The sequence below is a fragment of the Rasamsonia byssochlamydoides genome (assembly GCF_041956645.1).
Source record: "Rasamsonia byssochlamydoides strain NRRL 3658 unplaced genomic scaffold VTN77scaffold_15, whole genome shotgun sequence".
NCBI classification, from domain to species: Eukaryota; Fungi; Ascomycota; class Eurotiomycetes; order Eurotiales; family Trichocomaceae; genus Rasamsonia; species Rasamsonia byssochlamydoides.
In genome coordinates this window covers 348,836-368,800 of record NW_027192398.1, presented here as the reverse complement: position 1 = coordinate 368,800, position 19,965 = coordinate 348,836, and the positions used below count along the sequence as shown (strand labels likewise).

General features: G+C 51.0%; 8 protein-coding genes across 8 annotated transcripts; 3 read left to right on the top strand and 5 right to left on the bottom strand.

Annotated features, from left to right (window-relative positions):
* Positions 1-1,293: 1,293 nt before the first annotated feature.
* On the top strand, positions 1,294-2,642 carry VTN77DRAFT_1976 (uncharacterized protein; the record flags this gene model as incomplete). Its single annotated transcript, XM_069417766.1, has 3 exons — positions 1,294-1,384; positions 1,448-2,038; positions 2,101-2,642. 3 exons carry the CDS (start codon positions 1,294-1,296, stop codon positions 2,640-2,642), a joined length of 1,224 nt encoding a protein of 407 aa, XP_069279762.1.
* Positions 2,643-3,810: 1,168 nt separating this feature from the next.
* VTN77DRAFT_1975 (uncharacterized protein) lies at positions 3,811-5,914 on the bottom strand (the record flags this gene model as incomplete). The annotated part of the gene is made up of 3 exons (XM_069417765.1): positions 3,811-5,040; positions 5,098-5,784; positions 5,858-5,914. The coding sequence occupies 3 exons, from the start codon at positions 5,912-5,914 to the stop codon at positions 3,811-3,813; spliced, it is 1,974 nt and encodes a 657-aa protein (XP_069279761.1).
* Positions 5,915-6,392: 478 nt separating this feature from the next.
* VTN77DRAFT_1974 (uncharacterized protein) lies at positions 6,393-7,192 on the bottom strand (the record flags this gene model as incomplete). The annotated part of the gene is made up of 5 exons (XM_069417764.1): positions 6,393-6,428; positions 6,489-6,635; positions 6,697-6,860; positions 6,925-7,037; positions 7,143-7,192. 5 exons carry the CDS (start codon positions 7,190-7,192, stop codon positions 6,393-6,395), a joined length of 510 nt encoding a protein of 169 aa, XP_069279760.1.
* A 1,408-nt stretch (positions 7,193-8,600) lies between these two features.
* On the bottom strand, positions 8,601-10,120 carry VTN77DRAFT_1973 (uncharacterized protein; the record flags this gene model as incomplete). The annotated part of the gene is made up of 2 exons (XM_069417763.1): positions 8,601-9,806; positions 9,866-10,120. The coding sequence occupies 2 exons, from the start codon at positions 10,118-10,120 to the stop codon at positions 8,601-8,603; spliced, it is 1,461 nt and encodes a 486-aa protein (XP_069279759.1).
* Positions 10,121-10,994: 874 nt separating this feature from the next.
* Positions 10,995-11,913, bottom strand: VTN77DRAFT_1972 (uncharacterized protein; the record flags this gene model as incomplete). The annotated part of the gene is made up of 3 exons (XM_069417762.1): positions 10,995-11,173; positions 11,221-11,733; positions 11,793-11,913. The coding sequence occupies 3 exons, from the start codon at positions 11,911-11,913 to the stop codon at positions 10,995-10,997; spliced, it is 813 nt and encodes a 270-aa protein (XP_069279758.1).
* Positions 11,914-12,225: 312 nt separating this feature from the next.
* VTN77DRAFT_1971 (uncharacterized protein) lies at positions 12,226-13,105 on the bottom strand (the record flags this gene model as incomplete). Its single annotated transcript, XM_069417761.1, has 3 exons — positions 12,226-12,559; positions 12,609-12,986; positions 13,053-13,105. The coding sequence occupies 3 exons, from the start codon at positions 13,103-13,105 to the stop codon at positions 12,226-12,228; spliced, it is 765 nt and encodes a 254-aa protein (XP_069279757.1).
* A 1,453-nt stretch (positions 13,106-14,558) lies between these two features.
* On the top strand, positions 14,559-16,762 carry VTN77DRAFT_1970 (uncharacterized protein; the record flags this gene model as incomplete). The annotated part of the gene is made up of 3 exons (XM_069417760.1): positions 14,559-14,782; positions 14,835-16,231; positions 16,296-16,762. The coding sequence occupies 3 exons, from the start codon at positions 14,559-14,561 to the stop codon at positions 16,760-16,762; spliced, it is 2,088 nt and encodes a 695-aa protein (XP_069279756.1).
* Positions 16,763-17,105: 343 nt separating this feature from the next.
* VTN77DRAFT_1969 (uncharacterized protein) lies at positions 17,106-18,690 on the top strand (the record flags this gene model as incomplete). Its single annotated transcript, XM_069417758.1, has 3 exons — positions 17,106-17,312; positions 17,367-18,395; positions 18,454-18,690. 3 exons carry the CDS (start codon positions 17,106-17,108, stop codon positions 18,688-18,690), a joined length of 1,473 nt encoding a protein of 490 aa, XP_069279755.1.
* Between the last annotated feature and the right edge of the window lie 1,275 nt (positions 18,691-19,965).

The following is a 19,965-nucleotide window of genomic DNA, read 5'->3' as shown; positions in this document are numbered from 1 at the left end:
ACCTGGTATACTATTTAATAATCCATCTCTTTCGCTTCTTATCTTCCTTCTCTGCCATCATTACGCAGCATAGAAATGGTTGGAATGCTGGTGTTTCCGTTTTGCATGTCACGGTTTAGTTGACAGCATTCATTGATCCATTCATCAAACCGAAATGGTTTCAGGGGGAGACAGTCATCGTCGTCGTCATATACCCCTTGACCATCTGCATGCCTGCCTTTAAAATGAACCTGCCTTCACATGAATGACTGATTCATTTCCTTGTTCGTTTCTGCATTGACGTTTATGACTTGGGGTTTGTCTGGTTGTCTGGTTGTCTGGATCTGACTTGACTTGACTCCTGTACGTTTTGTGTCATGTATTGCGGCCGTTGTGTATGTATGCATGTACGTATGTATCTACTGTCTTTGTTTTTCATTCCTGTTGACTTTTGCTGTTGCTGTTGCTGACTCTGACTCTGGCTTGGCTTGGCTTGTAATAACTCGGACCCATCCCAGCGGGATGCGCATATTGCATTCATTCGTTTGAACACTTTGTTTTCTTTTTGGAAAAGGGCAAGGAAGAGGTTGTATGTATGTACATACCTTGTGGGAGCTGTGGTGGATGTTGACGGACGTGACGACACGTCCTGGAACTGGAGGCAGGAAGGCAGGAATTTATAAAGTCGACGATGTTATAAATACATAGGTCACTGGCAGATGTCTATACATATCTAATGAGTTGGCATGCCGCATGCGATTACTGAGGAATCCGTATTCATAAACTATATTCTTAAACTAAAAAGAAATAGGAGAATTAGATAAATTTCTTAGATGGTTTTTTGGCTATTTGCTGATCATCTATCTATACTAGACTTTCTCTCTCTTTCTCTTCCTCTTTCCATTTTTTTTTCTTTTTTCTTTTTTCTTTTCTTTTACTTTCTTTCTTTTTTTCTTTAAAAAAAAATCACGCCAATTCTTTTAGTCATCCGACAAATTAACCGACTTTTAAAGAAAGAGGTGGTCAATCTATAATTTAATTCAAAGTTCAACGGCCTTTTAGGCTGAGTTACAATTAATTACCCCTGCCGAGGCTGGCCCGATCCGATCCGTTCGGGATACCTGGCCTCTCCACAGCATCTCCACACCTATCACATTATCGCCGCTGCTGTTGCTGCTATTATGATTCCCTCTTTTCTTGTCAAATTCGATCTTTTCAATTCTTCAGAGACGTGCTCAATTCTGGCAATTTCTTTTTTCCGTAATTGATCAGATTCCATGTCTTCATGACCGGCGTGCAGTGAGACCAGTCGCAATGAACGGGTTTGGGGCCCATGGCCTCGACGAGGATGCCTTTGGGGAGAAGAGGAGTCTTACCGCGGGGTTGAAGACGTTTGATGCGTTCCGTATGTCATTCACTCTGCAGATTCATTGCGATTGAATTTCAACTGACCTGACGGCTTCGCCAGCGAAAACAAAACCAAGCTACATCTCGCCGACCCGGCGCGGCGGACAATGGACGGTCGTCATCCTCATCATCTGCACGATCCTGACCATCTCCGAGCTGCGGGCCTGGCTCCGCGGCACCGAGAACCAGCACTTCAGCGTCGAGAAGGGCGTGTCGCGCGAGCTGCAGCTCAACCTGGACATTGTCGTGCGCATGGAATGCAACGACCTGCGCGTCAACGTCCAGGACGCGGCGGGAGACCGCATCCTGGCGGGAGAGATGCTCCGCAAGGAACCTACGAGCTGGCAGCTGTGGATGGACAAGGTCAATCGCGAGATCGCTGCGGGGGTCCATGAGTATCAGACCCTCAACGAGGAGGATACTAGGAGGCTGCTGGCCCAGGAGGAGGACGTGCATGTGCGCCATGTCCTGGGTGAGGTGCGCCGCAATCCGCGCAGGAAATTCCCCCGAGGGCCGGCCCTGCGGAGAGGTGACGCTGTCGACTCGTGTCGGATATATGGCAGCCTCGAGGGGAACAAGGTGCAGGGGGATTTCCACATCACGGCACGGGGGCATGGATACCAGGATTTGGGCGCTCATCTCGATCATAAGGGTAGGTCCCCATCTTATCCTCTTAGAAGCACATGATGCAGTACTTTAAACTGACGACGACAGCATTCAACTTCTCGCACATGATCACCGAACTCTCCTTCGGACCACACTACCCATCCTTACTCAACCCGCTCGACAAAACCATCTCGACCACCGACACCCACTACTACAAATACCAGTACTTCCTCAACATCGTGCCGACGATCTACTCGAAGGGCAACCCAGGAGTCGTCGACAAATACGTCACAGCAACAGCCGCCACAGACCTGACGACAATGAAGAAGAAGCCCAAAAACACCATCTTCACGAACCAGTACTCCGCCACGAGCCAGTCGCATCCCATCCCCGAGAACCCGTACAACGTGCCTGGCATCTTCTTCAAGTATAATATCGAGCCTATCTTGCTGATTGTCAGCGAGGAGCGGGGCAGTTTCCTGGCGCTGCTGGTGCGGCTCGTCAATGTCATCTCGGGCGTCCTCGTCACGGGCGGATGGCTCTTCCAGTTGAGTGGGTGGGCGGTCGAAGTGCTGAATCGGCGACGTGGGCGCGGACGGAAGTCTGAGGGGGTGTTGAATGGGAGGTCGGGGTTGGAGGATGATGAATGAATAAAAAACAAAAAAAATATTTAAAAATGTTAAAAAAATATAAAGCAAAGAAAAACTCATACTGATGTTGTTGTCACCATAGGTATTGCTTTCCATGTTTTTATTTAGGTTCTATGTATCGCATGGATGGGAGTTAGAGCAGGTGTTTGTCTGTTTTTATTCTTCATTATTTTTTATTTGCTTTTTGGGAGTGTTGTTCTACGGACACAATTGTCTGTCTATCCATATATCCATCCATCCATCCATCCATCCATCCATCTAGCGTTGAATGGTTTGGAGAGAGAGAGAGAGAGAGCAAATGTGATACCTGCTATCTACCTGTCTTTCTGTTATATCCATCTGTCTGTCTGTCTCTCTGTTATATACCTGGGTATTTATCTGCCGCTTTACTGCCACCCGGCTCTCCCTCTGCTGCCTCTTGCTTCCCGTTCAGGACTTTCCCGATTCCCTACGGATTTTCCCGATTTCCTATGGTAGGATGGCAAATTCCCTGGATGATATTATTACGGGAAGGGATTTTTCCTTTAGATTTAAGAGGGAAAGGATTACTAAGGCTATAATTATATCTTCGTATGATTATGGTAGGTATTATTATATCTTCTTCCGGCTTTAAGCAGTCATGCTCCATATCCATATATAGGACAAGGGAAGACCTCTTTAAACTGTCTTATTATGAAGTATTTATAGAGATAGGTAAAAGTCGAATCTTTATTCTTAAGTTGAACCTCTTTATATATAATTCTGGATTTGAAATTAATACTTATTTTTTTTTAAGAAAAAAAAAGATTACTTCCTCCTATTCTTTTTTTTTTCCTTCCCCTGGTCTGAATAACGGATTTATTTTGCCTGTACCATAGCTGATCACACTACCCCCAACTGTCTGCATGCAGCTCTTCGTTCATCTTTCAAAAGATTGTTACTCTGTAAGTACTGCGCCGCAAAATCAGTCTCATGCAATTGGGGCACTCTTTCCAACTGCAAGCATCTTTTGAAAAAAAAAAAAAAGCAAGAGCGCATGCGCATGAATGGACAATCCCGTCCACATATAATATTCTAACTGCTACACTCATGAAATCCCTAACCTAACGCAGTCCCGTCCATTCAACAGTACTCGCACGAATTCATATATCATACTCATTAGAATACAAGACAAGAAGGAAACTGAAAACTACACCTCGAATATCTCCCCCATCCCAACGCCCGCCCCCTCCGCGCCAGCCCGGCTGTCGACCAGGTCCAACCGCCATCCTTTCCAGTCGCGCAGCTTGCGCTTGACTTCGCGCACCCATTCGACTCGTTTCCGCGCCTCTTCCTCGGCTTGCGCCCGCGCAAACGCCTCTTCGTCGAAGTCGTCGTCTCCGTTGTCTGACGATAGCAGCTCGAGGCTGCCCCGTGTTGCGGGCGGGTGTTGGGACGGGCGACGTTCCCCCCAGTTGCTGGACCCGCCGGTAAACGCGGCGAGGCCGCTGCTGATGACAGTCGCCAAGGACGAGTGCTGCTGCTGAGGTCGACTGGAGAGGACACTGCGTCGGCGGGAGTGGCTTGGGGCGCCCCCGATCAGATCCACCTCGTCGAAGGCGTTGCCCGGGCTGGTCGCTGATTCCCGCTGTGCGCCGTCCTCTTCGCCCTGCAGTTCTTTCCTCTTTTCCTTCCAGACGCCCCGGCGCAGGTCAAAGATCTCCCCCTCGAGTTCGCGAATCCTCCGCTCCAGACGCGCGCGCTCTTCGTCTTCCAGTTCGTCGAGTTCGCCATCATCGCCTCCCACGGCCTCCCGTTTCCTGGCTCGCTCCCGCTCTTCCTTCAGACGGAGATTCTCGTTCTCGACGTTGATCAGCTTCTTCTTCAGAACCGCCACCTCCTTCTCTAGCTTCTCGCTGTCCCGTAACCGCGACTGGTGTCGAGCCTCTGACTCCTTGTGCAGGTTGCCCAGAGCCTGGAGCTTCTTCTCCAACGTGTCGACCTTCTTCTCTGCTGCTGATTTGGCCTGCTGTAATTCCTCGATTTCCCTCCTCAGGTTTTTAATCAGGGTCTCTGTAGAAGTCTTGTCCACCACTTCTTTCATCGCCTTTTCTGTAACGCGCGAAAGAGCTTGTTTCGTATCCGCGAGCTCGCGCTGTGTCTTTTCCAGAGCACTCTCACTCTGCGCAAGCTTGTCCTCAAGAGCGCTTATCCGGGTTTGATAGGCACTGCTCGAATTCGACTCGGACTGGACCTGTGCCCGTAGATTAGAGATTTCGAGCTCCATTGCCTCGATGGTAGCGGACTTGGACTCGAGTTGCTGCATGAGGTCTGACGGGGGTGATTCGGAGGTGCCAGCTACGGAGACACTGGCCGTATTGCGATGAGTCTTTGACTGTAGAAGCGAGTTTTGCCGTTGCAAGGAGGTGATTTCGGCTTTCTAAGTCAATTCAATTAGCATGTTTTCCACCAGTGTATGGCAAATAACGTAGCTCACCAGCTTCTCAATCTCTGCAACCTGCTTCTCCGCCTTCTCCAACCGATCCTTGAGTTCCACCACCTCCACACCGGCTTCTCGGAGGTCCTCAAGCTGCTCTTCGGACTTCATCCGCCGCGAATTAGCGTCCTCGAGTTCCCTCTCCAGTCGCTTATTCTCCTTCTCAAGCTCTTCTATCCGCGCAGACTGTTTGCGAAACACTTCGTGAACGTGCTCCCCGTCGGGCGACAAGGGCGGGAGCGGCGGAGACTTCAAACTTGCTGCGAGCGAGGACGCTGCCGTCGCGCCCTGAGAGATGGATGATTGCCGGAAGGAAGACGATCGCATCTTAGACTGGACGGATAGCGACGGTTGGCGGCCATGCGCGCCCCGTGATGGAAGCTCCTTCACGTCGTTGGTCGCTGCGTCTGGCCCGGGGGAGGTTGGCGCTGCCGGCATCGGTTCGGTAGCGGACTCATCTTGCTTTTCGGATTGTTGCTCCTCTCGATTTTCTGGTTGTTGCTCCTCTGGCTTTTCTGGCTCTTCTGGTTTCTCCTTCTCTTGCTCCACCGGTTCGCCCTCAGCTTTCTCATCCGGCTCCTTCGAGGTTGCTGGTTCCGCGGGGACGGTGTCATCCTTGCTGGCTTCTCCAGCAGCGGCAGCTTTTTTGCCCGCTTTTTTCGCTTTTTGCTTCTGGAGCTGCGCGACCTGTCGTCGTTAGTTAGTACTTAGTCTGTACCTTGCAAGAAACGCAGTTGATCAGGTATGCGGCCATGCTCACCCTCTTTTTGGCGGCAGCGAGCTTCTCAGCCTTCAGCCTCTCCTCGTCGTCCGCCATGATGAAGAATGACCTGGAAACGGTATGCGAAATAAAGCAGAGGGAAAGAGGCCAAATTAAGAGCCGCAACGCATGCAGTCTCCAGATGTAAATGACTGGAGCTGTCGGGCTGGTGGACTCGGCGGGGAGAAGCGGAAGGACACCTTGCGGCAGTGCACGGACCACCCATAAACAAGAGCATGTGGCAGGTAATTGCGTCAGATCAGTAAATAGATTGCAATGTAGATATTCTTTCATCACTTAATAGTACTTATCAATCGCACTACATCGTCCTAATATCCTACTATATTTACACAGTATTTATGTGTGCTCAACTATCAAACAGACAGGCATGAAGCTATCGTCAAGTCGCGTATGTGAAATACTATCAGCATGTAGGTAGGCATGTACTCTATCTCTAGCCTGTGTTGCATTCTAGGGTGGTTGCCCCATCTAGTTGTATGCTTCTGCATGCCATGTCCTGATAGAATGGTGTTCGTCACAGCGAAGCAAGAACCGCGTCGGCGCCAGAGTTCTGCACACAAACATCCATCAGCCATTTGTCAAACACTGGGCCGAAATCGCAACAACGTACCTTAACAACACCCCTCTCAGTCTCAATCTGAGCATATGTGACCTTTCCGTGATCCACAATAATGGCATAGCGACCCGTGCGGCCCGTCTTAGGATCCGCCCAGCCAATGCTCTTGGAGAACTTGGCATCGGGGTCGGAAAGGAACAGCTTGCCGTCCAGTTAGAAAACACATACTATGACAAGCCCTAGAAAATGGGAGTAAGCTTACAATAGAGTTATCCTTGATGTTGTTTGCCTTCCCCCATGCGCTCATGACAAAGGGATCGTTGAAGGCAAGCACGGCGACAATGTCGACCCCCTTCTCTTTCAGCTTGGGGAGGTTCTGGATGTAGCCCGGCAGGTGGCTCACGGAGCAGGTGGGTGTGAAGGCGCCTGTAGATCAAAAAAAATCAGTCCGAGGTCTGCCAAAGAAAGTGGCAAGATTGACAGCACTGACCAGGCACGGAAAAGAGGACGACCTTCTTGTCAGCCCACTCCTGAGAAGCATTGTAGGGGACGGGAATCCCGCAGGCGGTGATGTCGCCCTTCTCCTCTGTGTAGGGGATGTACCTGTCAGGACGTGCGATCAGCAAGTATTTTCTACCGATTTGATGACCCAGCTGCATGTAGTACATGCAGCTAGCCTCGTCGCAGAGATGACGATATACTACTCACTGGAAAACGACGTCACTGGGGAAGTTGTCCCCGGGCTTGAGTGTAGTCATTTTGCCGAGAAATGATTTGGATATACAATTCAAATTGGAATGAAGATGAAGGTAAGGATCGATGGTAGAGGTGGAATTGATTGATGGATTGTTGATAAGGCGGGGATGCGGGGGAAGCCGATGACGGGAATCAGCCGCCTTCCCGCGCGGGGCGGAGCGGCGTCATCTTAGAGCGGATGACCTAATCGGTTATAATTATCAGTAACTATCATTTATTCTCTTATTAATCTTGATTTTAGTGTCAATGGTCCCTACATCAGTCAATGAATCAGTCAAGGATCCAATAATATACAAACGACTACTAGATTATGTACTGTACTAGGCAGTCAGGGTCCTGATGAGGCTAACGCGGGGCGGAAGCATCGCTCACTAAATCACTAATACTATAAAACATTAAAATCAGCTTTTATGTACTGTCACGTGATAAGCGGATTCCACATACGTGATTGGTCAAAACTGCTTTAGTCAGCAAGTTGTGACAAATTTACGTAAGCATGGCACCCCATCAAAAAATTTGTCTCCTGCAGCCTGCAACCCATGAAGCCTATAGAGCCCTTGCGTGAAGCCTAAGGAGCCCCCGTGAAGCCTATGGATAGCCTATAGTGAAGCCTAGAGCCTATATTAAAATACTATGCTAAATTTTTACCCTTTTAGGCTCTATAAAGCCTTACGTTTTAGGCTTGCGGAGGGCCGAAGGTCCGAAGCATCTAGGGGTATGAAGCCTATAAGAAACCCCTATAAAGCCTATAGTAGGTTTTTACTTATAAAAATTTTATAGTCACCTGACTCTTTCAGGCCGCCCGAGCGGAGCGAGGGGTTCAAGGCTTGTGTCCTAAATATGTAGATAGCTGCTAGATAGCGGTTAGATATCGAGATAAATACCTGCTACTGGCGTGTGTGATGAGCATTCTCCACACGCACGTATATTAGCCATAGCGAGTAAGCTTCCTTGGCTGAGCATCCGTACTACCAACACTACCTGTAAAAATAAAGGAAATATAGTTTGATATCTGATTTAGGTATATTAATGACTCCGGGACAAGCTATTCTTCATCTTCTTCTTTCCTCTCTTCTTTCCCTTATTCGCGAATGGGAGGTTTCGTGGAAGCGGTATGTTGAGATGGGGGTTATCGGGGGTGAAAAGATGATGTTCTTTTTGCAGCACTATTAAAGATGGTAGAAGTTATATCCATGGATATGACCAGATGATCCAAACGCAAAGTATGAGTGTGTATTTATTGACTATAAGATCAGTACACGTCTTATGCAAGACGATAGCAGTAATCAACACAAGTGCAACAGACTAATCAACATGTAAGAAAGGTTGTTATATGCTATAACATCATCCATGGTATATCTCAAAACCAAGCTCGTCTGGGACAAAAAAAAAAGAAGGTTACCTAGGCGACTATGCGATAGGGTTCAAAGTCGGTCCAGCAAGGAGGTCTTCCAGGACAGTGACATCTTCCACATTCTCGAGGTTCAAGACCAGCGACTCAATTTCGTCTCTCCTCTTATCCTCAATCAGACCCTGCGTGAACCGCCTCCACTTTTCGAGGATCTCCTCGTTGGTCAATGCCGGGTTGACTCCCCTCGGCGCCTGCAGTACTTGCGTCAACGTCGGCTGCCCGTCAAAGGTGATGGTTACCCGCTGCGCATAGCCCGGATCAAGCTCCGGCGTGTGAACACACTCAGTCTTGTCGATCAGCTCCCACAGGCAGTCCCGATCCAACAGGCTGTTGCGGAATTCCGACGGCAGCACCTGGCCGTCGACAAGCTGGACGGCCGCAATATAGGCGGCGCTCATCTGGGCCCCCGTCGCCGTCAGGGGCCGCTTGGCCTTCCAGCCTCCATGCTTGAACGCAGCCTCGGACATCTCGATTTTGATGCTGGTGATGCTTTTCAGGTCCCGCAACTGCTCTGGATACTTCTTCTGCAACTCGCGGATGCAGTCGATGGTGCAGTGCGTCCCGGCCATGGAGGCGTAGGGCTTGACCCGGATCGTCTGCAGCTGCCACTTCTCGCCCAGCCCCTTGGTCACCTCCTCCGTCCGATACGGAGGGTCCATCCCAGATCCCTGTCCGAAAACAGCCAAGAACCCCCCGTAGGGTTCTTCAAATACGCGTTTGATCCCGACATAGTTGCCCTTCGCCATCAATGCCGCAAAGAGCCCGTTCCGAGCGGCAAACCCGTGCTGCATGCGCTTGACGTCGCTCCCGAACTGCGCAGACATGAGCCCACACGCTTGGGTGCAGGCGATGCCCAACGCGTCTTCGATGGCATTGTCGGAGAGATTCAGCAGCTTGCTGACGGAGGCGGCCGCGGCGGCGTGGCCAAAGACGACGCCGGAATGCCATCCTCTGGAGAGCATGTGTCCGCCATACAGCCCCAACCCGACTCGCGGTCCAGTCTCATAGCCAACGATCGTGGCGAGCAGAAAAGATGTTCCGTCGACCGTCATCTTTGCTGACTCTGATGTCTGCTTCGCAGCGGCAAACAGGGCAGGGAGCAAGATGGAGTTGGAATGCAGGGGCGCCTCAGAGTGATAATCGTCTAGTTCAAACGCCTGGACGGCTGTACTGTTCAGCAGTGCGGCAGCCAACGGACCAAGTTTCTATATGCATTGATTAGCCGTGACATTGCAACTTCACGCTCCTGGCTTTAAGCACCTACTCTCTGCCACCCCCAAACACTGCAGTTCCCCGCAGGCTCCATATCGAAAATCGCCCGAGCGGCCGTCTCCGTCCACGGGAGATGGGCCCCAACGATCGCACAGCCGAGGCCATCGAGAATCAGATATTTTGCGCGAGTCCGCACATCTTCCGGGACATCGTTCAAGGATACGGAATGGATCCAATGGCACAGGGTCTTGGTAACACTCTCTGATCCGTCATCACCGTGCCTGTGTTCTGAAGATCTCGGAGCCATGGGAATGCGCAATTTGGACTAGGTATGTGCTGTCAATAAAAAGCAGTATGATAATGCTGAGTTCAAGGTGAGAATCCTGGATAGAACATCCCTCGAGGCCCATTCTTATATTCATCACAGTAGAGGGATGCGATGGTCCGGTGCATGTTCGGCCCGACGAGTGAGATGCACAGGTGTGTGTACTTCTGCCACTGAAGAGGCGGGTATAGTAATTTCATATCATTCCTTCCACTTACAGACCTTGATTATCGGCGATGCCTCGAATTTATGGATGAAATTACCATTTCCGACCATGGCTGACATTTACCGATCTTTTGGGTAACTTCTAATCAGGCCGTAAACGGCCCGAGACGGACCCGAGCAAATGCTGAATATGCGGAGCACACCGCTTTTTGGTCCCCTTCTCTCCGTGGAAATACGACCAGTTCAGTTGGTTAAGTCGGTGACTTCATCACTCGGTGAAATATTGGCCTCAATCGAGGTTGGTGTGGCCGATCGGAAACTGCTCTTTGTCGGGATACATGTATGTATGTATTCAGTAACTGTACTTTCGGACCGCGACCGGCCTCTCTTACTACTGCCTCTTCTCATCTAGTAGATGAAGCCATTGAAAATAAAGTTGTGAATATAACTCTGAGTACCAAAATTCGTTCCGACTACAGCGTGAAACAATTTATTTGTCACTGCAAAAGTTGAGCTTCTTTTGCCAGCGTCATGATATAGTACAAGGACAATTGGCGCCGGAACCGCAATCATTGCCCAGACAAGTCAATAAACAGGGCCAGGCCCGGCAGGCGTTGATAGTAGTATGCTCTCCAGATACTGTGGCAGATCATGGAGGATTTTAAGTTTCCTCTGACTCGACAGCATCATTTCAAGGCATCGGAAGCAGTGCAGGGTCACTGTCGAGGTTCAAAGGAAACAGCGAGAACATCCCGACATCAAAGAGCTCATCTACATTCAGACTGTCGAGTTCGGTATCGTTGCTTTCTCCAATGCTTTGGCCTTCAAAAACATCCCCTCTTGGAGGAGCTTCCCCTGGTTGCATCGGATCTGTTGAGCATTAGCATATGTCTAGCTTAAGCTATGGACAAGCATACCGGCAGGGGTCTCGGTGCCACTGCCTTGACCACCGCATTTCTCTCTCCAAGTCCACAGAGAATCATGAAGCAGGCTGGCACCCAATCTGGTCCTCAATCTCAAACTTGGCTCTTCCTTTCGTTGATTGCTTTGGCCCTGAACACTCCAAAGCTGAGCCAAGATTTTCGAAGATCTCCCCGGGAGATCATTGTCTTCCACCGATGCGCGGCGAACCAGTGAAATGGCGGCATTGAATATGCGTTTCCCGCTATCTGCATCTACATATCTGGAATAACTGGAGTGGAGGATTTTGAGAATGACCGTGGCTGCCAGAGTCGTCAGTCGATAATATGAAGCAGGCGCATAGGCCATCAGGTTGGATGTCGCGTCAGCATCACGGACTTTGGAGATCAGTGCCATTGCAGTATGGTAGGCTCTGAGGAGACCCTTTCGGCGAGCCTCGGACCCAGTCTCAAGGAAGTGGAAAACATAAAGTTGAAGGCCAGCACCGTCAAGCAGGATCTTGGTTTCCGCTGTGTAACTACGTTAGACGAGAACGGATGCGAATGTGACTTTAAAGGAGAGACTAAACCAGAAAGTTTGTCGGCTATCTCATTACTCAGGTCGATAAATTCTTGTTCCAGCAATGCCAGCACGGATGTGCTTTCGCCAGGAGGAAGCAGCCCGGTTGGCGAATATCGATGTTCCGACATAAAACTGCTCACGCGAGCTGAAAATCGTTGTATGAGAACCTGATGCCTCAATGCGTCGGGCGTCGCGTAGGGACTGTGCGTATCACACACGCGATCAATAGTCCAGTCGGAGGAACACAACGGACGGTGTTCATCAGCGGAGGAACTGCTGGATCGAGATCAGACCTCAAGCTCATACTCGCCCTAGATCCTCAGATTTATTGCTCACCTCTGTCCCACAATATAGCAGACTGACCAGGTTTTGATGGCTTCCGAAATTTCAGTCGGGCTCAATCGTCTCTTCGTCCGGGAAAAGTCCTGGATCAATTCTGGTCAATGCAGTCCAAGTCGCATGGCGATGGTCTGTACAACTGTGGCCAGCATCGATGTCACATCCGTCCACATCGAAGATGTTGGAAACGGCCACATGCACAAGAGAAGGATCGCTTGAACGATGTTGCAGGAGTGTGGAGGGTTCGAGATGGTTTTCCACAGGAGTCTCCGCACGGGTGAGGCCATGCTAACAAGCAAGCTTGGTTCATCTTCATATCGACGAGACGATATACAGATAATGACCCAAAATAAGAGCGGCGAACGGCCATAATACTCATCAGGGGGGATTGCTGGATCGAGAAGCGGGACATAAGGATGATAGTGTCGAAAGAATCTGCATCGTGTCAGCGGTCGCGCTTCCTTACTCGATCTGCGGATTCTACATTTGGAACAAAGTATCAATCTGCTTCTGACTGAGAGTGATATGATCTAGTGACTTGGAATTGCCACAAGAAGCCGCAAGGTTTGCAATTGGGCTAGCTTGCGGCAATGTTGGTCGTCTACTGCTGAATGATAGTTCTGACAGATGCGGTGGAAGAGACAGCTCATCAACCCCGCGGCTTTCTAGACGAGGTGTCTCTGGTGAAGAAGGCCCAAGAGCCTGATTTGCGAGAGGGCTAGTACAGTAAGGCTGTGAATTCGGGACAGAAAACGACGAGCTGGCGGACTCTGTTGTTCGCGGCGAAACGAGTTGCGCTGGCCTCGCCAACTCGACAGAAGACCGGAGTTGTTGCACTTGCTTCTCAAGCTCTTCGATTTTTCTGGTATATTAGCCGTCAGTAACGAAGTTCCGCGTGACCTTGTCTGCAGGAGTACAAGACACCTACGCTCTCTTGTTGACTCTCTTGTACTCGCTGTCGATTTGGCATTCTTCCCCCATCCGGCGGCATCTTGAACAAGGGATAACACCATGAGTGGATGTTTCACATCGTAACTATTGCGTATCGTTAGACCTTGCAGAATTGCCTAAAAACCTAAGCAAATGTGGCCGGCGCGAGAGCGAATCTTGATGTGCTTCCCGCAGTACTTTTGCCAGATTGGTATGAGAAGCAATGATGGATCGATTACCTTGGCTTGCCGGCATTGTTTGCAGGCCACCCGTCTCCGCTTGTGGCCAGAAATGACATCGTCGTTGCCCCGCACCTGTTCCTGTGCTTGTGCTTGTGGCCTCATTGGAGCCGCTTCTCGGCGAGTCTTGGGGGCTTCCTAGGACTGTATGCGGGATGGACCAACGGGCGTGGTCCACAGGCTCTGTAATTCTTCCTCGATGCCGGGAAATGGGTGCTGTCAACGTTGACGGTGGCAGACCGGCCAGATCTTGATGCTGTTAGCGCCGGGAGTGGAGGATGATTCCAAAAGGCCGGGACCGGGCATCATCCATCGATCCTTCCCCGGACTTGAACCTGCCCCACCCCGACTAGCTGCCGCGCTGACATGGCCACCGACCAGGGTGACAGCATGCAGGATGAAGTAATACGGAGTAGAGGTCTTTGCAAAGAAAATACAATCCGTGAGAGACGCTCTCACCGCCAGGGCGGCGCAAGCGGGTTGAGAGATCGTTGGATGGGTACTCCGAACAGTCGCTTCTCTTGAATCTGGCAAGTGAGACGGAGGATTTTCGCATTTCGTTCCTTCCTTTTTTCTATTTTTCTCAATCACCGATGAGGGAAGCTGCGACCTACCTAGGTAGGTACCTGCCTTACCGGGTAGTCCTATTGGCCCTTCAGGGTTAGACCGACAGCGGCCCGAAACAGGAAGGTGCTAGGCAGGGGTCGTCACCGCCCAGACACGACGAGAATAGCGGAGAATAGGGGATCGTCTCATTCAACCTTCGTAGGTCAGAGCTTCAACAGGCAGCTTCCAATAATTGGCAATGATCTGAAGCTTAAGCGCCCCAGTTGGATCTCATTACTAATAATTGCTGCAACAACAGTCTCCCAAGCGACCCTGGTGTCCCCTGTGGAGGCTGACCAAAGCTCTTGCTAAGGGCAGGGACTGGCATCATCCCTCAGCACGGTTAGCTGATCAAGAACGTCAGGTCTGGAGCTCTTGGCAAGCAGACCATTGTCAATCAAACCAAAACCATCAGGAAGCATCTCGCATCGAAATGGGTGAGGCGAGGAGATGGGGGACCGTGGACGATGGTCAGTCAGGAGCACCAGGGAGTGGAGAAGAGCCCCGAACTCTATTTGCCGCAATTCAACCAACTGTCCTCGCCGATTCGAGACCTCGTGCTGGCGCTGGGATTCTTGTCCTGCCAGACGCGGATCAACCGCCACATGCATACCAATCTCTGTTCATGATATCCTTGCTTTTTTATCATCTCTCTGCCAATGGAGAATAATAGTAATCATCCAGTGCATCAGTCGCCGCGCGACACGCCCAACCCGCCAGGCGCGACTCCTTCAGAAAACGCTACCCCCAACCGTCCAAAACGGCGTCGTCGGGTGCCAATTGCTTGTGCCAATTGTCGTTTGCGCAAGACAAAATGTGATCATATCGTGCCCAGGAACGTCACTGACAAGTCGCTGTCTGGGTTGACTCCGAGTGCGCAAGAGTAAGGATTGCCAAGTCCAATGCAAATGATGCCCATGTTTACCGTGCCATAGTTATATCCGCTCACTTGAATACAAGTTGAAGCAGTATGAGGAGAAGATTCGGGATCAAAATGATGAGATCCACCAGCGTGCTCTCCCTTCTGAAAGCACGGGTGTCTCGCCAGCTTCCCAGAGGCAAGCTTTCCCAGCTTCTGTCAGCCAGCCTCATCAGCCGCCTCAGAGAAAGAAAGCCTCAGTTATTGCTACGAGCCCGGAAATCTTTCTCGGAGGGGATTCTGGTGTATCCTTCACCCAGCTGATCCTGAACGCGATGAATCCAGGTGGCTGCGACCGGCTGCAGGCTCAGTCGTTCTCATCCCCCAGAGACCTGCCCAGAGAGACGGGCGACCCGGACATCTACGCACTACCTCATGATGTCCGCGACCTGATCCAGTTATATTTTGATTTCCACTATGCCTTGTCTCCCATCTTTCACGTTCCGACAATCTTTGCCAAGTTTGATGAGGTCTTCAACTGTGATCCATCAAGGCGACACGAGCACACCTACACCTTAGCCATCATCAACATGATATGTGCTATAGCGGCCGCCCATCGACGTTTTGGGGCCGAAACGACCATTTCGCAGACTAGGAAACTGTACGACAGAGCTATGGCTCTCGTGGGTCCAACTATTCTTTACGATTGGACCATTGAGAAGGTACAGATCTTGTTATTGGGGGCTCGCTATCTCCAGAGCTCTAATTATCCAGACGAATGTTGGACTGTTCTGGGTCTCGCAATTCGGATTGCTCATGGTCTCGAGCTTCATCGTCCGCCTCCTGATGGCCTAGATTGTGTGACGAAGGAGGTGCGGAAAAGGGTCTGGTATGCCTGCTATATCACCGATCAGCTCCTCAGCACGATCTATGGACGACCGGGAGCAATATCATCTACGGCATTCACGACGCCTCTTCCAGAAGATCTGGATGACGACTGCATCCAGCCCAACAGGCTTCTGTATCCGTCGGTACGCACGCCGTCTGTCGTGTCGTTTTCTCTTCAAGTAGCACGACTCTACAAGATCATGGAGGCGGCCACATCTCTCGTGGATCCTCCCTTGGAAAAGATACTTCAGTTGGACGAGGAATTTGAGGCTTGGTATGCCCAAGTTCCACCCTCTTTTAGGATCTATGACCAGGAAACTATCAAGGATGGCAAGGCCTTGATCCTGGCACTGCGGGCAAACATGGTCCGAATCCTCATCCACAGGCACTCCCTCGTGTCGACCCTTAATTCGTTGTCTCAAGGGAAACGCGCTTCCAGATTCTCGGACAGCCTCCGGACAAATATGATGCAAAGCAGTAGGCATATCTGTGTCCGTACTGCGGAAGAAACCGTCCAGCTTGTGAGCCACCGACATGAGCAAACCAAGAAAGCCGTTGGCCCGAGTTGGTTCAACCTCTACTATTGTAAGGACTTTTCCTCCCACTCTCCTTGATCTGACGAGCCCATACTGATCTGAATATGATTTAGTATTCAATGCGATCCTTATTATTGCCTCGCACGTCGTTGACCCCGAGTATCGGGATGACAAGGAAGCTCTGTCTCATCTGGAGCAGGCAATGTACATGATCCGGCAGATGTCAGCCAACCACGCTTGCGCACAGAGGGCTTATGTCTTTCTCCGACAACTTCTGGATCTGGTGGACAAGACATTGCCTGCGAATAGCAGGAAAACCTCGGGCCCCACAGAAGCAGATAGCCACGGCTCATCTGTCTCAGCAGGAGAATCGGTCCCTACTGAGGTTGGGTACGATGCACAGGCATCAAGAGATTTCTTTGCTTTCTGGGACAATACGGAGGATTTAACTGCCGCTTTGGGCTCCCAACTCGAATCATATACGGCGTTGGGTTCAGGACTGTGGTCCTGGGGTTATGGCCCTTCGACAGATGCAAGAATGTACACAGCGACGCCTGCTGGTAGTAGCATCGTGCCTTGAGGTGACACTGACAAAGTCAATAATTGTGACTGCTGGTGTGGGATACAAACTTTCTTTCGACCGCCGCTTCACAATTGCGCACGGATCGCCTGGCGGGAGGCTGAGGCTGTTTAGCGGATTGTCATCCCCCTTTTAGCTATGCCTCCGGCGGCATCGGATCCAGATCAAAGCCCGATCTTCAAGGAGATCCGCACTGTAGCTTAACTAGCTTTACAAGTCAATGCTCTTATTAATTCGCGACACATCCCTGATCCTTCGTACCACAACCTCTTCTGCGGACGATGATCTGCCTCTATGACTAGGATGCTACGCCAATTCCCTGACTTTGGCTTTTTACCAATTGATGGCGGCCACAGGACAAATACGGATCCATGGTCTGGAGGACGCAGACGCGCTGGCGGTGCGCCATGATCATTATGGGCTTGCGTTGTCGCCACAGCCATCAGAGGATCCGTTGGATCCTTTGAACTGGAGACTGTGTATGAAACTCATGGTGCTCGTGGAGGTCTCGCTCTTGTCATTCTTTTCACTCTTGAGCGCTTCATTGATTGTAAGCGCGAGCATCGCTGCCTCCCATCGTTTAACATTCTAATTGACGTTTTAGACGCCTGCTTTTGTCCCTCTTTCGAATTTTCTCCACCGCGGGCTTGTTGAGACCGCCTATGTGACGAGTATGTTTATCTTTTTCGTTGGCTTGTCGCCTGTCTTTTGGAATCCAATCTCCAATGTCTACGGCCGTCGTCCCATATACATAGTCAGCGTTGCCATTAGTCTCGCCATGTCGGTCGCATCCGGAAAAGCGAATTCATACGGCTCGCTACTGGCGTTCCGGTGCCTCAACGGATTCTTCGGTGGTGTGCCCCTGGGTCTTGGAAGTGCGACCGTGTGCGATATGTTCTTCGTCCACGAACGGGGATTCTACATGGGTATCTACACCGTGACGTTTATCACCGGCGGCCATATCGCGCCCATCATTGGCGGCTATATCGAGAAGAATCTCTCGTGGCGCTGGTGCTTTTATGTCCCTGCCATCGTCAGTGCGGGACTACTGGTCCTGTTCATTCTCACTGTCCCGGAGACTCTCTATTCTCGTGCCCCTGAGTCACTTGCGCAGCGCCGCCGCTCGTGGAAGCGGAATATGCTCATGCTGGAGAGAGCTCATCCGACTCGCCGGTTACACCTGATCGACTTTTGTCGGCCCTTTCAGATGTTGCGATATCCAAGCGTGCTGCTGCCGACGCTGTACTACGCCGTGTCGTTCACTTACGGGAGCATTCTTTTCATCATCTCGAGCGCGAATCTCTTCAGCAGTGTCTACCACTACCGGCCACAGCAGACAGGCCTGCTTCTAGGCGTTCCCTTGACTGTCGGTAGTCTCATTGGGGAGATAGTGTCTGGGGGGTTTTCAGACTGGATCAGCGAAAGACGGGCCTTATCCAGAGGTGGGGAACGGAAGCCCGAAGACCGACTCCTGGCCATTTTTCCGGCATTTTTCCTGACTCCGCTGGGTATTATCGTGGAGGGTGTTTGTCTAGAGCGCAAGACCCATTGGATTGGCGTTGCATTAGGCATCGCTCTTGCAAGCTTCGGGCTGCAGGTTGCGACGACTGTCATATACACATATACAGCTGAAGTGAGTTTCATTCGATGGAGCGTCCAGGTATCGGAAACCGCATACTAACCGTTCCCAGTGCTACAAACCACAGTCACCGGAGCTTGGTGCCATTCTCAATTTTGCAAGGCAGATGTTCAGTTTCGCGATGAGTTTTTACGCGGTCCCCTTCGCAGAGCTCATCGGTGTCCAAAACGCGTGGGTCGTCATGGCCTTGATTACCGTTTTCTTCTTCTTCCCCCTCATACCTCTGTTCTTCAAAGGGGAAGAGTGGCGCAAGAGGCTAGGAAAACCCTCATTCAACGATGACTTGTAGCAATACACATGTCGCTGCAACTTTCATCAAATCTCGAAATTGGATGAATATTTTCTCAGATACAACACTTTTGGATACGTATGTACATTGGTCGTCTGACTCTCTCTCCTTTGTTTTACCACCACCTACTGACAACTCTCACAGACACTGCGAGTAATATGGATTGACCACAGTGCAAGTGTAGCCGCTTGCACAAACCGTCGGGCCAGTCCAGCCAATCCCACCGCACTGGCCCCAATGCTGGGCAACCCCGGTACCGCTGCTTCCGGTGCTTGAGGTTGTGGCCGTACTGGTGGTAGTCGTGCCAGTTCCAACTGTCGTGGTGCTCGCGCTCCCTCCGAGTGCGGTGAGGATGCCATAGTATGCGGGCTTCTTCTGGTAGTTGTCGTCCCACGGACAAGCGTCTCCATAGCCGGAGAACGTGCTGGGCACCCACGAGTACTTGTCGGTCCAGTCCCAGAGGGTGATGCCCACGCAGCCCGGGGTGTTGACGCAGGCCTGCACGGTGCTCTGGTAGTCGGTAGACTGCTGCGTGAGCAGGGCGGTAGTCTCGGGAAGTTGCATGCGGATGTCAAGCTCGGTGATGGCTACTTCAACGCCCAGGGCCGTGAAGGACGCCATGTTCGAGGCCTGGGTGCTGGTGCTGGGGGTTTCGCCGACGATGAAATGCGACTGCAGGCCGACGCCGTCGATGCGCGCGCCATACGACTGGACCAGCTTGACAATGTTCTGGGCAGCCGTCGCCTTGACGCCCGCGTACTCGATGTTGTAGTCGTTGTAGTAGAGCTTGACGTTGGGGTCGGCGGCGGCGGCCGTCTCAAAGGCAATGGGGATGTATGCCTCGCCGATGTACTGGTAGAAGACATTGTCACGGTAGGTGCCGTCGTCGTTGAGGGCTGTCGGTTGAAATCAGTGGAAGTTCTTTCTTTCTTTTTTCTTTTCTTTTTTCTGGAGTTGTTTTGTAAATAATGCACACCTACCTTCATTGACGACGTCCCATGCATAGCATCGTCCCTTATAGTGAGTGACGACATTGGTAATGTGATTCTTCATCGCTGCAAGGAGCGTCTCGTTGGTCCATGATCCACTTGTGACTGTATAAATGATTTAGCTCTGAACAAGCATTCTTCAAGTCTCGGATTTTTTTTTCTTACCCCACGAAGGCAACTGATTGTACCAAACAAGATTATGGCACCGCAGAATCTGGCCATTCGCCTCCGCCAAATCAGCGATCTGGTCGCCCGCGGCGAAGGTGAAAGTATTCTGCTCTGGCTC